Source organism: Rhinolophus ferrumequinum, chromosome 22, assembly GCF_004115265.2.
Source record: "Rhinolophus ferrumequinum isolate MPI-CBG mRhiFer1 chromosome 22, mRhiFer1_v1.p, whole genome shotgun sequence".
Classification (NCBI taxonomy): domain Eukaryota; kingdom Metazoa; phylum Chordata; class Mammalia; order Chiroptera; family Rhinolophidae; genus Rhinolophus; species Rhinolophus ferrumequinum.
Genome location: NC_046305.1, coordinates 51,585,950 through 51,601,645, shown reverse-complemented (window position 1 = coordinate 51,601,645; position 15,696 = coordinate 51,585,950). Strand labels below are relative to the sequence as shown.

Here is a 15,696-nt window from a genome sequence, read left to right as displayed (position 1 = left end):
CCAGTGTCCACGTCTCCCTCACCTGAGACAAGTCCTCAAACAGAAACGGACAGTGTATGACCCAATGACGCGATCTAACTGGACTCTTCTGATAGAACCTCCCACCTAGAATCACAGCCTTTTAGAGCCGGAAGGGACCTTGGAGATTAATTATCTGGCTCAGCCTTCCTGTTTTACACATATACGAAAAGATGAGAAAACTGAGCTCTAGGGAGGCTGGTTTGCCCGAAATCAGAGAGGAAGAAAAGCCGGGAGAGAATCTAGCCCTTTGCCTGAAGCCCAGCCTCTCCCTACTGTACCAAGAATATCTATTTCCACATTCCTGCCTTTACCTGCTAAACCTCAGAAACATTTTCTTTGACCTTAAGTAGCTAATTACTCAGAATCCCCCAGATTCTGCTCCAGCACCGGCATACAGAGATAGCAAAGCAGGAGCAAACCCCTTCCCACACATACCCGTTCCCCATTAGCCTGTACAGACTGTCGTGACAGCTGCCCTGCTGGGTCGGGAACAGACGGGAGGGTGACTTGGTAAAAACAGGCAAGGGAGGGTCCACGAAGTCACGAGAGGGCTGAGCATACAGCCGATGGCCACATGCAGACGGGAGGGGGCAGGGCTTTTTCCAGTCCACCCAGCACCCTCAGCAGTGTCCTGACTCCTATGGGGTGAGCGGTCCCAGGGAGACAGAGATGGAGGTGAGGGTCCCAGGGATTTGGCCAGAGGCCTGGACATTGTAAATAAACAAAGGTGAAACAGTCAAGTCAAGGTTGTTTAGAATTACCTCTTTTCTCCACTTGAGCTCACAGAACACCCTCTCGAAGCATTCATGCATGTAATTGAACTGAAAAAACAAAACAAAACAAAACATAGCAACACTCAGTGACTTCTCAAGACCAGGCACCACAGGGCCAAGCCACTGAACTCCTGCCCTCTGTCACCCAACCTTCCTAACCTGCTCTGCCTAGAGACACCTCCCCCGCCCCCGCCCCCATCACCACCACCATGGCTCATCTACGACACTCTGGCTCCTTCTAGTGGTCACTGCGAGTCAAGCGGGCTGGGAAACTGCCGTCCTAGTCGGGCCCCAAGGAAAGACGGGAAGAACCTGGGCTCCCGACTGCAGCCAGGTTCAGATCTCAAGACCACGGCTACCTTTGCAGCTCTCTCCACTCAGGCATTTAGTTTAAGGAGAACTTTACGCCAATCTGCTTGCCCCAAGCACGCTTCTCCGTCTAGCACTCACATATGGTGTGAAGATTTTAACCCATCGCGGTTTCTTCTCTCCTCGGGCATATTCAAAGCAGAAGGCCATTCCTTCCTCATCTGTATCCCATCGCTGCATCTCGTCCCATTCAAATGCTATGACCTGGTTCTGAACAACCGAAAGCAAGAAAGTAAGAGTGAGAGTGCTGCGGAGCTCAGGCGAGATGGTTCTGAGTGAGGCGCAGGAGAGAAACGAGTGGAGATGTCCACATCATTGACAGGATAAGAGTCCGCGCGAGGACGGTGAGGATGAGTGTGGATGCAGTGCCAGGTCCACCCCAGTCGGAACAGTTGCACTTCACTCCAGCACCGCACCCCCAGTGGGAACCAAAACACAGCACGTGAGTGAGTACCCCAGGACCCCGTGGGGGGCCCAGCCCCAGCCCACCCGTCCTCACCTCCAGCTGTCCATCTTCAGTGCAGGCGTGCAGTTTAAAGTGCGTGATGCTGATGGCTGTGATGACGTGCCCCTTCCTCCTGGAGTCGCAGGCACAGTGGGGGAAGAGGATTTCATTGTAGCCCTCACACGTTCTTAGCATGTTGAGGTACTGGAGAACAAACAGGAAGGGAACCCGGTGTAACCGTGGAACTGAGCTTCCGCGGAGCTAATGACATGGCACCAGAACTCAAAGACCCCTCTCCCCAGCAGCCTGGGGACCCTGCCTCTGGTCTCAGGCCCAGCCCTAAGGTGGGACAGGACTCTGAGACGATCTTTTATCCCACTTCCAACCTCCAACCTCACCCCTTTCTCTGCTTAAAGAAAGACACACAAAGGAAGCTAGAAGAGACACTGTAAACAGGACTCCTGGGGCTAGACGGGGACTCACAGGGCCACTTGGCCCTCCACCTTCACTGTACCTCAGGGCTGGGAATCGAAGCTATCCTTGTAATTCAGGAAAGGGGGCGAAGGCTTCACCCCATCTCTTCTCCAATCAAAAGTTACAATGAGCTCAACGATGAGGGCTCAGCTACCCCAAATCTCACACTCCTATCATGTCTAAGCTGAAAGAGACTTTAAAAGCTAGTCATTTCACAGAAACGCAGAGTAATATGAGAACTGCCGAAGGCCACATAAGTGGCACAACCAGGATGAGAAGCCTGGTTTAATTTGTTAGTCATGGATCTTTTCTCTATCACCAGCTAGACCCCAAATCAGCCCCACTACCCCCTGGGTCTCATGAAAAAGCATCTGGACCCAAATCAAGTGACATATATGACCCTCACAGGTACAACGCTACCACCAGAGAGGTCTGCGAACTATGGAGTCTAACTCAGCTCTGTGTCCCTTCTCTATAATTACAGCTGGCCTCTCTCACTCAGCTCAGTATTTTAAGTTGAGAGCAGAGAGTAAAAGACATGTGGGAAGGAGAACAGAAGAGAAACAGGGAAAAGATGATTAAAAAAAGACTCATGGACCTGCCCAGAGACAGCCCCCTCCCAGAGACGGCCCCCTCCCAGAGATGGCCTGGGAACAAGGGAACAGCTGTGGGCCCAGCTGCATGTCACACAGGAAGAACAGGGCACACTGAGCAGCTGTGCGGAGCGCTGGCGGGAGACAAAGGCACCGCAGCCCAGTGATGTAACGAGACGGGCAGGGGTATTAGGAAACACTGGACAGCTGCCCGACCAAGAGAGAAGAAGGGACAGAGGCGCGACACGGACCCCAGGCAACCTATGGCTCTGGTCCCAATGAACTGCTACTGCCACCAGCTACTGTCTGGAAAGACTTCATCATATAAGTGATAATATAACTGTCCCAGCTAGACATAAGATCATGGCTGAGTTCAACGGTTGACTTGCATATTCTTATTTCAACCCAATTAATTTAGATGGATGAACATTCCCTCATAAGAAGTGCACAGAAGGTACACAGAAATTCAAGTGGTCTATAAGAATCATTACCAATGCAATTACTGCCTAGTGTGAAATTGTGAAAAATTATAATTGGGAAAATTTCAACTACATGTGAATTTGCCAAGAAAGAAATTTTAAAATGCTATGAGTGGAAGTTCTGTAAGTGTTCTTTACACATTTTATTTCTGACAATTTCCATCTTGTATTTATGGCAGATACAAATTGAAAACTAATTCTGAAACATTTAAGGAATATTCTAGGCAGCCCTCTCTAACAGAACTTCCTGTGATGATGAACATGTTCTATCCTAGCTGTCCAATACAGTAGCTATTAGTCACATGTGGCTAGGGCATCTGAGGGAATGAATTTTAAATTTTATTTAATTTAAATAAATTTAAAATTAAATTTAAACAGCCACATGAGGCTAGTAGCTATTGAACTGAACAGTACAGCTCCAGGATATCATACTAATGAAAGGTGTTAATAAATGTTTAAGCAACTGCAGAGGTCGAAATTGCAAAAACAAATGACTTTGCTACTGCTGGATCACAACTAAAATAATTTCTAATGTTAAAAACCTAAATATCAATTCTTAACGGAATTGTATCATGTTTAATGTTTTGCACATCTTTTGTTTTAGAACTTTTTCTATCAAAAAAATTCCATTTGGTTATTAATAATAAACTTATATACCTATGGAGAGCGAAGTAATCTCTGGGTGCGCTACATGGAGGAACACAGTGGACTTTTTACACCGAGGTCTGTATCCCCCTCCTTTTCTAAAATTAGTTAAGCCACTGAGCAGGCGGCAACATCTTTCAAAACTGACTGGAACAACAGCTTTGAGAGACAAGCAGCAGCATGTCAGAGATGATGGGGACGCCAACCTACCACGACCATTTTCCTTTGTTCATACAGCTTCTGCAATTGGTAGGACTTTTCTTCTGCTTTGATGTAACCTTTCTTCACATCATCGACAGCCTGTCAGCAAAACAAGGAAAGGCAGGGAAGAAAGGAACGTAAAAATCAGCGTCAAGTATCTTCTTGATAAAAACAGAGGCACGATTTCACCGTCTGAAGAACTCTTCCCACGTGGACCACCACTGTCCCCAGTGAACTCGGCCACAAGGACACATTTATGGGACGAGGTAGCATTTATGAAGTGACGGCTATGGGCTCCGGGATGTTCTAGGCACGTGAGGAACCTGGTTTCTCAGGCTAAGAGATTTAAATGCTGGCTAATGTACAGGTGGGAAACAATTAGAGGACACTAACAGACAGCACCTAATACTGTAGCGAAGGTAACCGTGAAGCAGCCCAACTGTGTGGTATAGACAGTGACACGCCGTGGAACAGGAGAGCTCACTGCTGGTTGGTTATCAAGGAAGCCTTGGCTGGAAGTCAGGAAACAGCAGTGGGTTTGAGCTTAAACACAATTAGGAGACAGATCTGCCTGGTTTAAGTAAAAGGGTGCATGGTGGGGGACAATGGAAGATAACGCTAGAGGGGTAGGTTAACACATTAGGGAGGATCCTAAAAAGCGGTCACAGGGAGTCAGCCTTCCGGACAGTAGGGGGCTAAAATAAGCAATACATTTTGTTATTTTGTTTTAAAAAAAAGAAGATCGATTTGTATGAGTGCCCTATGAATTAAGCGAAGGAGAGAATAAAGGGAGACCGACGATATTGTGGTATTTGAAGCACGAAATGAAACAAGACCTTAAACTAGGGTGGTAGCAATGGGAGGAGAGGAAGTGATAAATCTCAGACCATGAACGGCAAAAATCCCCAGTGGGACCTGATCCAGACATAATCCGCTAATTCTAAACGAGTCCTGGTTCAGCTTTATGAAATATGCACCCCCTTCCCAACCTCACTGCACCCCGAGAAAATAATTAAAATCTAAAGGGAGGGGACACTGATCATTGGGAGGAAAAAAGAAACAAATCATTTCTCCAGGGCCCTGGCACTCAGAACCTAACTTCAGGGAGTTCCTGCCAGGACAACTCTCCGCAGGCACCAGGCAGGGGATGACATGAACTGCCGACTTCCTTAAGGTAGCAGCAATCGTTCCCCACAGTCTTTTAAGGGAAAATAATTGCATAACAGAATGAGTTCAGGGTTGCAGTCAAAAGACCAGTTCACCTTCTAGCGTTGGCCCTGCCAGTGTGCGCGTTAGTGAGTCACTTAAGCCCTCTCAGTCTGTAAAACAAGACTGATACTCATCTTACAGGCAGACAACAAAATGAGACAACAGGTGTTAAGAGTTTTGTAAAGTATAGATAAATAGTTGTTACTGTATCATTGCTATTGGCATCGTTTAGCTGTTAAGTCCTGCCTGGGACCACCCATTCCTCCCCAGTCCTAACCGCACAAACCAGGCCTCTCTTGGCACAGAGGCTCGTAGGCAGAGGGCATGCGCAGTAAGAATGGCCACACAATGACCTGGGAACCTGAACACTTCATTATTTATCACCGAAAGACTTGGCTGCTCCAGACCAAGTTTAAACCAATTACTGGAAAGCTGGGAGAGAAGAAGGAAAGCAAACAAACAAATACTGGTCTATCTATTCAGTTTCCTATGTCACAAAGTATTACTTAGCTAAGGGAAAAGACTTTTCTGATGACCAAATAAAAATGCTGTATTTCCCCAATACCTAGATCGGCTTTGACTCTGAATAGCACTTAAATATTTGATGAACATTTCCCCAGGGCAGAGGTGGGTCAGAGTGAACATCTACTGCAGCTACTCTAAGTGAGCTACTAGGGCAGTAAAAACCTTCTCTCCTCCCCTCTCTCATTTCTAATCAAGATTATACTGCTTGACTAGCCCTGAGTGGAAAACATAGATATCATCAAGTAGAGTCCTCTTTTTCTTAACTAAAATTATTCTTATTAAAGTAAAACATGTACATAGTTTTTAAAAATTACAAGTATTACTAAAAGGCTCCTAATAAAAACAGAGTCTTCTGCTCCCACAGCCTCATTTCACAGAAGCAACTAATTTTAATCACTGTCAGCAGTTTTTTAGGATATATTCCTTCCATAATTCGTTGTCATGTTTACACTAGTAATTCCAAACTTACCGATTTTAGACAGTGTTGACTTCCTGTGTTAAAAATATTGTCTTAGCTTTCCTATACCAGCCAAGCACTCCTACCTCTTCTTCCTCCAACCTCTCAATAAAAATTAAATCAATATTCAGTATTATTATAATCAATACATTATCACAAGCATGTAAATAAAGACTGTTCACAACTAACTCATGTACTATATACTATGACTTCCTTTCTTGTGTAAGTTTTTTCCTGATGGTAACTGCCTCACGTTTTTGTTTGTAACTTTCCATATGACTCTTTTCTTCCCCACTTCCTCTGCCTCCCCACGCCACTCCGGTTCAAGCCGTTGTTTCTCAGTCTAGTTGTGTAGGACACAGCTCCCTGGCCCATGCTGCTATGAGCCTTGCCCCCCTCACCCCCCCGGCTGAGGCAGTTGGTCTCCAGTCATGGGTCGGCCGCTCACAGCAGCTCTCGCCAGCTGCCAGCCACTCACGCTGGCCACCGGCCACTCATGGCGGCACACAGTAGCCCACAGCAGCTCATGCCAACCTCCGGCTGCTCACGCAGCCCAGCTCCAGGGAGAGCCATTGTTCACAATCTTAGCTGTAGAGGGCGCAGCTCACTGGCCCATGTGGGAATCAAACCAGCGACCTCGGCCTTAGGAGGACGGCGCTCCAACCACCTGAGCCACCGGGCCGGCCCTCCATGTGACTCTCACCAATTCTTCCACAATAACCAACACCAAACTCCTCTCGCTTCATTCAAATATTTATTTTGTAAAAACTGTTGACAGTTCTCATCAGCTGTTGTCTCCTCTCCTGATCTTTGTTCTTGCAGGTTTATGCCTTTTAAATTTCCATTACTGTTATTTTAGTGAGCCTTCAGGAAGGAGCAGATTACATGAGTGTTCCGTCTGCCAGGTTTAGCCAGAATTGAAATATATCCTACTATGAGTTTCCACCTTGCTAATTTTAGGGAAAAAGCTCATTACCGTCAGTATCGAATGTTTCATCAATTCTAAGGTGCACATTTTTCCACACCTCTAAAATCCGGATGCATCTTACAATCAGTTCCGTGCCAGTTTAATTAGTAGCTCCTTTGTCTTTGTTAGCAGTACATAAAACAGTGCCTCTCACAACGGACGGCATCTTGGAATTGATGAAATACATTAGCTAGTCCCACCATCAATATATGATACAAACATAACTAAAATTAAGGGAAAAAATTTCACATTATTTTCCAAATGGCCCAATTGTTAATAGTCAATCAAGAAATCATTTGAGCTCTTCTGCCGTTTTGGGAATGTAAAATGATGCAGCTGTTATGGAAAATAGTATGGCGGTTCCTCAAACATTTATAAACAGAATTACCATATGATCCAGCAATCCCAATTCTGGGTATATTAAAAGTAGGATTTTGAAGAGATATTTACACTCCCATGTTCATAACAGCATTATTCATAACACCCAAGAGGTAGAAGAAACCCAAATGTCCATCCACAGATGACCAGATAAACAAATTGTGATATACACATACAATGGGATACTATTATTTTGCCCTAAAAAGGAAGGGAATCCTGTCATATGCTACCACATGGTTGAGCCTTGAGGACATTATGGTAAGTGAAATAAGCCAGTCACAAAAAGACAAATATTGTGTGATTCCATTTACACGATCATTACAGAGCTCAGCAAAGCAGTGCTAAGGATTTACCCAATGCGGGGTGTGGACTTGAACTAGACATTCTGACTCCTAGCTAATGATTCTTCCACTTCACCAATACAAGGAAAAATGTTCCATTCATAATTGTAACAAAAGTATAAAACACTTGGGAATTAGTTTAAGGGGCATACGTGAAACATAAAACTACAGAACTTTATTTGGGAAAACAAAGGAGGAGTTGAATAAAATAGAAACATTATGCACTTTGTTGGGGATATTACATTTAATAAAAATGGTGATTCTTCTTCAGTTAAACTGTAAATTTAACAAAAACCTAATTAGAATAGTAATAGGATACTGTATAGTATTATCAAATGAGTTAAAAATGTTTAAAAGGAGGGCTCAGTTGGTTAGAGCGCGAGCTCTGGGCAACAGGGCTGCTGGTTCGATTCCCACATCTGCGCCCTCCGCAACTAGGATGAAGTCAATGAGCTGCCGCTGAGCTCCCAGGTGGCCAGATGGTTCAGTCGGTTGGGGCGTGGGCTTTCAACTACAAGGTTACTGGTTCGACTCCTGCAAGGGATGGTGGGCAACTAACAACAGCGAATGGACCTGGAGCTGAGCTGCGCTCTCCACAACTAAGACTGAAAGGACAACAACTTGACTTGGATGGAGCTGATGAGTCCTGGGAAAAATACACTACTGTTTCCCAATAAAAAGTCCTGGAAATACACTGTTCCCCCCAATAAAGTCCTGTTCCCCTTCCCCAATAAAATCTTAAAAAAAAAATATTTAAAAGGAAGTACAAGAGTAAAGATAGTATTCACTATATGGCTCTGCTATAAATCTATGATTTATAGAGTCATAATAATATAAACACTGAATATGGATTTAACAAATATTATAATTTGCCCGTATTAAGAAGATGAGAGAGATGAAAAGGTATAGGTATTACTGGGAATAGAGGATGTAACAGAGCAAAGTCTCATCTTCTATGGTGGGAAGTGAACAGATATTGCCCAAATCTGAAAAATCAAGTAGGAGCAATATAACCAAGTTCTAATAGAAACATGGAAGTAAATATAAAACAAAACAACAAAAAAACAAAGCTAAAAGAGGTGAAAGTGGTTGCGTAAGGAGGGAGATGAAGATAAGTGGGGGTGACTAATATTTTTCATAATAACCTGTATAGAACTATTTGAATTTTATGTATGTATGATTTTGATGAAAATTTTCTGAAAAGGTTCACAGCCATAATGCTCATTTTATGTTGTTTAAAAAAATAGTAACAAATATATTTAAACTCTAGAACATCGTCACTTCTTAAATTTATTTATCTTTTGTGAAATGAGATAGAACATTTTACAAATTTAACTAAGAACCAAGAGGCAAAGCAGGTTACCAAAGGATTCATAATGAATTGGCGAATAACCCACTTCATGCAAACAAAGAAATCAGGCCTTTCCAGGAAGATCGATTCACCCACCTGATGAAAGAAGTAGGTAACAGCAAGGTCATTGTCATTTAAGAGGATTTCTTCTTCTGTCGTAAAAAGCCACTTTCGAATGGTCAGGCAGGTGCCGGGCACAGCTGATGTGTAATTCTGGACGTACAGTTTATGAGGAAATTCATTAGGTGCCAGCTTACGTACTAAAGAGAAGACAAAAGAGAAAGCTAGAGTGAAAAGCTATGTAAGGAATTTTCCTAGTGTAAACTGCAAGTAATGTGTAAACCAGCAGGTCACAAAAGGTAAGTTATCACTAACCAGCACATTTGCGTAGGTCCATCCAGGAGCTCTGCCGCGGGATCACAAAATCACCATTTGGCTAGCCAAATCTATCCCTTCTAACTAGGACTCTGGCCAGTAGGGCCTCAAACTGACTGAACTCTATCACCTGAATGACAGCACCTACTACAAACTCACAATAGCTGATCCATTTTCTGGTAAGTAACAGCAATGTTCACTAAGGTTCTTGAAAGCAAGCCTCACCTCTTACCCAGCTACAGGGCATTCAGAGTCCCTCCTGTGGCAATTTTCGATGAACTGCTTCTATTGTTAATAGCTGGAAGGCTCTTCCACCCCACCCCCAATCAAGACATTTATCAAAGTGCAAAGTGTCTTCTGAGTAATGTTACTTCCTCTTCTAACAATACACAAGCAGAATAAAACAATACTACTTTGATTTCCATATTGTTTTTCTTTGGAAAGACTCAGTTTTCTTTCCTTGATGTTTACTTGGTTTTACAGCACCACAAAAGACAGATTTAATATTTCACATTTTATTTATTAACTAAAGCTTAGAAAAAAGGGTAAGATTAGAATCCAAGTGTCCTGGTTCCTTTGTAACATTTATATCTGCCTAGTATAGACTGGTAGGGTGTTGGGAAGAATAGAGAGATGGCAGCTTCAGGGGGAATACAAATTGTTCTACTTGACCTGGGACGGCAAGGCAATCCCAACCTACCAAATCTCCCCCCTTCTGGCATGAGGATGGCCTGAGCAGTGAATATTATCTATAATTTCTGGCCTTAGACCTGTGTATACATATGACGTGGAAAGGACCTATAAACTGTAGGAAATCTATGTCCTTCAGAGCAAGCACTTAGACTTCCTCCCTTTTGTGGTCTTAATGAACCAATGAGACCACCACCCCTAGCTGTTACAAAATAATATGTAAGAGAAGCTTCCTGTCACCATGCAATAAAATTTCCTAGAAACAGGATGTTTATTTACAAAGAACCTTAAAGATGTGCATTAAAGCAATGGCCTTTAAGCAATTTATCTCTTTCTACCTCCTAAAACAAAAAGCTATTCTTGGCTTCCTCTCAAGATGGAGGAGTAGGTAAACGCTGTGCTTGCCTCCCCTCCCACGACCACTTCAAAATTACAACTAAACTCAGAACAATCATCACTGAAAACCCCCTGAAGTCTAGCTGAACAACTAAGGACATACAGAAGAAGCCACATGGAGAGTGGTAGGAGGGTCAGAGACACTGAAGGTACAACATGAAGTGTACCAGCATTTGCATCATAGGGGTACCACACCCATGTGTAACTGTTAAAAATTGGGAGGGATACCTCGGCCTCTGGAGGTCGCCTCTGAGGAGCAGGGGATCCCAACCCCACATGAAGCTGCTCCCCAGCCCAGGGTTCCAGTGCCGGGAAGAGAAATCTCCACAACTTCTGGCTGTGAAAACTAGAGGGATGGTGGCTGAGTGAGATGGAGGGCAGCTATACTCCCAGACACTCCTCTTACAGGGCCTGCACACAGACTTACTCGCAGGAGCAGCAGCTCGCAAGGCGCCAGGGACATATGGGGAGGAACTGAATTGTCTGGCATCAGGATGAGGACTTGGAGGGGCAGCTTTCTCCCAGACAGAAGTGCTGGCAGAAGCACTGTTCCTTTGTTGAGCTCTCCCCACTCCCAGTGTGCACATGCAGGCAGGCGCCATATCTGAGTCTCCATCAACCTGGCTGACATTGTTCACCCCACCCTGGTGATTCCCTGAAACCCCACCACCCCCAGCTTGAGAGCACACCCAGGCCACTTCCAGTGGCTTTTCCACACAAACAGCCTGTCTTGGCTCATGCTACAGACTTTCCTAAAATCTCTTAAAGGTTCACAAACCCCAAACAAGCAGCATCTGGCATCAGCACGCCCCATATCTCTTGCTTAGCAGCCCCAAGCCTGGCACTACCGGTAGCCAGCCTCAGTTCACAGCTTAGCCTCTTCCCAGGGACTTCCGAGCATAGCACAGTCAACAACTATCTGCAGATCACTTTGTAGTTCATATCAAGTGGCCCCAGGCAGGGCACAGGCAGCAGCTGACCTTGGCCTGCACCAAAGCTCCCCTACCCCAAGAGGATCCAGAACTAACACACCTGGTGGCCAGCCTCAGACCACACCAGAATACCACCCAACCACCTCCACAAATGATACACCCAAAAGGTAGACTCAGCAGACACCAGAGCCCCGCTAAAGTGAATCCTGCTCCATAGGGTCAACCCCTGCACAGCAGCTCCTCCACAGTAGTCACAGTCAATCCTCACAACCAATCAGCCAGAGGGTCAATCCCTCCCACTGATGTGCCAACAGCAACCAAGGCTCAACTACAACAGGAGGGCACACACAATCCACACAAGGGACACTCCTGGAACACATGGCTCAGGTGAATAGGGAGACTGCATCACTGGGCCCCACAGGCCACTTAATACATAAGGTCACTCTACCAAGACCAGGAGACTTAGCAGCTCTACCTAATACACAGAAACAAACACAGGGAGTCAGCTAAAATGAGAAGACAAAGAAACATGTCCCAAATAAAAGAACAGAACAAAGCTCCAGAAAAAGAACTAAATAAAATGGAGACGAGCAATCTACCAGATGCAGAGTTCAAAACACTACTTATAAGGATGCTCAATGATCTCGGTGAGAACTTCAACAAATGGGAAACATAAAAATGGAGATAAAGGGGCCAGCCCAGTGGCTCAGGCGGTTGGAGCTCCGTGCTCCTAACTCTGAAGGCTGCCGGTTCGATTCCCACATGGGCCAGTGGGCTCTCAACCACAAGGTTGCCGGTTAGATTCCTTGAGTCCCACAAGGGATGGTGGGCAGTGCCCCCTGCAACTAAGATTGAATACAGCACCTTGAGCTGAGCTGCTGCTGAGCTCCCGGATGGCTCAGTTGGTTGGAGCACGTCCTCTCAACCACAAGGTTGCCGGTTCCACTCCCGCAAGGGATGGTGGGCTGTGCCCCTGCAACTAGCAATGGCAACTGGACCTGGAGCTGAGCTGTGCCCTCCACCACTAAGACTGAAAGGACAACAACTTGAAGCTGAACGGCACCCTCCACAACTAAGATTGAAAGGACAACTTGACTTGGGGGAAGAAAAAAGTTCTGGAAGTACACCCTGTTCCCCAATAAAGTCCTGTTCCCCTTCCCCAATAAAATCTTTTTTAAAAAAGGAGATAAAAAAACATAAAAAAGAAGCAACCTGTCAGAAATGGAGAACACTGTAACTGAAATGAATACACTAGAGGGAGTCGACAGTAGATTAGATGAAGCAGAGGATCGAATCAGCAATTTGGAAAATAAGGTAGCACAAAATGCCCAATTGGAACAGCAAAAAGAAAAAAGAATCCAAAAAAACAAAAAGAGTTTAAGGGGCCTCTGGGACAACATAAAGTGTACCAGCATTCGCATTATAGGGGTACCAGAAGAAGAGAGAGAGCAAGAGATTGAAAACCTATTTGAAGAAATAGTGAAAGAAAACTTTCCTAACCTAGTGAAGGAAATAGACATACAAGCCCAGGAAGCACAGAATCCCAAACGAGATAAACCCAAAGAGGCCCCATACCTGGACACATCATAATTAAAAAGCCAAAGGTTAAAGACAAAGAGAGAATCATAAAAGCAGCAAAAGCAAAGCAGTTAGTTACTTACAAGGGGGCTCCCATAAGACTGTCAGCTGATTTCTCAACAGAAACTTTGCAGGCCAGAAAGGAGTGGCAAGAAATATTCAAAGTGATAAAAAGTTAGGACCTACAGCCAAGATTACCCTATCCAGCAAAGCTATCATTTAGAATCAAAGGGACAGATAAAGAGGTTCCCAGACAAGAAAAAGCTAAAGAAGTTCATTACTACCAAACCAGTATAACAAGGAATGTTAAAAAAAAAAAAAAAAAGAAACGTTAAAGGGACTTCTTTAAGAAGAAGAAAAAGAAGAAGAAAAATAAGATACAAAATATGAATAATAAAATGGCAATAACTACGTATCTATTAACAATTTCTTTAAGTGTAAATAGATTAAATGCTCCAGTCAAAAGACATAGGGTGGCTGAATGGATAAGAAAACAAGACCCAAGTACCCATCAATAGATGATTGGATAAAGTAAATATGGTACATATATACAATGGAATATTACTCGGCCATAAAAAAGAATGAAATCTTTCCATTTGTGACAACATGGATGGATCTTGAGGGTATCATGCTAAGTGAAATAAATCAGATAGAGAAAGATAAATACCGTATGATTTCACTTATATGTGGAATTTAAAAAATAAAAATGAACAAACAAAACAAATAAACTCACAGATACAGAGAACAAACTGACAGTTGCCAGATGGAGGGGTGTTGCAGGGCTGGGTGAGAATGGGGAAGGAATTAAGAAACACAAATTGGTAGTTACGAAATAGTCACAGGGATGTAAAGTACAGCATAGGGAATACAGTCAATGATATAATAATTATGGATGGTGTCAGGTGAGTACTAGATTTATCGGGGACATCACTTTGTAAGTTATATAAATGTCTCATCACAATGTTGTACACCTAGAACATAATATTGTACGTCAACTGTAATTGAAAGATATAAAATGATGTTTTAAAAAAGCTACTCTTAAAAAATCTACAAAAAGCACGAAGTACACTAAAACAAGTTGTGGCTAACTAGCATACCCCTCTTTTTAAGGGTGTTTCCTTGGAATATATGGATTTTGAACCGCTAATTTAAAAGACCCTCATGAGAACATCTGCGTCAGTGCTGGGTGCCAGTAATTTACAAAGGAGGAAAAAGGATCAGCAGTCAGCAGATACCCTGGCTTCATGGAATTCGTCCGACCTGCTTGTTAGAGACCATCCCGATGAGCGGGCTCTCCCCTTGTCTGCCTGCTCTTCTTCTCTGGGCAAAACGTTTCAGTCTGCCAGTTTCTGGGAGCTTCAGTCTGACAGTATTAGAATAAAATACCTCCCAATAAAACTTAATATTACCCACTGGCACTTACCAAAGGAATGATTAATCACTTCAAATAAGGCAAAGTAATTCACCGTCGTACTGTCCATGCCGACTTTTGCTGCAATAGCCTAAAGTGTAAGCAGGATAGATTAGTTGGTTTCAGGGAAACTAAATCTGGCAACAATGTGGGAGAAGACAGTTGTACGCACGTGGAGGGCGAGAAGGGAGGGTTCTGCCATCTTGGTTTCACATGAACTAAATCCATGGTCCATGGCTATTTTACTTTGTATGTGTGTGTACACGTACACACACATACATATGTATGAAATTAAAGGGAAAAATACCTGTATGTGATTTAAACAGCTATGATCTCTGAGTTTCTCCCCTCCAATTCAAGCAGATAATAGTCTCTCCTTAAATATCAGCTTTCTTCTCTGAAATATGACTTCACAAGGGTCTTTATAAACAGCACTTACAAGAAATGTGCTTGATAAGGACAGATCTTAGGAAGAAAGGCAATTCTTAAATATCCAGTCTTGTACATTCCGCCTACATTTAATATAGGCTGTTAACATACAAGATCTATGCCTCAGGTTCTTGAGCTTCAAATACTGTTTATCAATTTTGTTCATGTTTTACAATATCTTCTTGCTTATTTTTCAGATGATCCATGTCTCAGGCTAGGGACCTCCATTTCCTAAGAATAACCATCAATATCCACATGGAAATAGCAAAATGTTGGGACAGCAGAGGCATTTTAAACATTTATCAGTTCTTCTCTCTAGGAACTAAGGTCCTAACATGACAAATACAAAGAAATTGAAAGACTCCATGTGCAAATAAATGAAAAATTGAAATTATATACAAATAGCAACAAAACACAAACTAGTAGAACCAGCATTCCTCTTCAATCCCTATATATATATATATATATATATATATATATATATATATATATAAGGTGTTAAGTGAAGAAGATGAAATCGTTGAATATTAGTGTCTTAGTAAACCAAATATGATTATACCTTCTTCCCCTCTCTGCTCACATATCAGACCTAGGTTCACCCCTGATAGGAGGTGGGAACTGGAATTACTGTTACGATGACTAAGTTACTATTCTTCA

At 43.5% G+C, this 15,696-nt stretch overlaps 1 protein-coding gene across 1 annotated transcript in view; it reads right to left on the bottom strand.

Annotated features, from left to right (window-relative positions):
• Positions 1 to 15,696, bottom strand: part of SNX27 (sorting nexin 27) — a 60,090-nt gene that overhangs the window by 3,563 nt on the left and 40,831 nt on the right. The window contains exons 6-11 of the mRNA XM_033092793.1: positions 14,623 to 14,701; positions 9,325 to 9,488; positions 4,010 to 4,099; positions 1,663 to 1,812; positions 1,245 to 1,373; positions 783 to 842 (exon numbers count right to left, since the gene is read on the bottom strand). Of these exons, the coding sequence (XP_032948684.1) occupies positions 783 to 842; positions 1,245 to 1,373; positions 1,663 to 1,812; positions 4,010 to 4,099; positions 9,325 to 9,488; positions 14,623 to 14,701 (672 nt within the window). The remainder of the gene's footprint in view (positions 1 to 782; positions 843 to 1,244; positions 1,374 to 1,662; positions 1,813 to 4,009; positions 4,100 to 9,324; positions 9,489 to 14,622; positions 14,702 to 15,696) is intronic.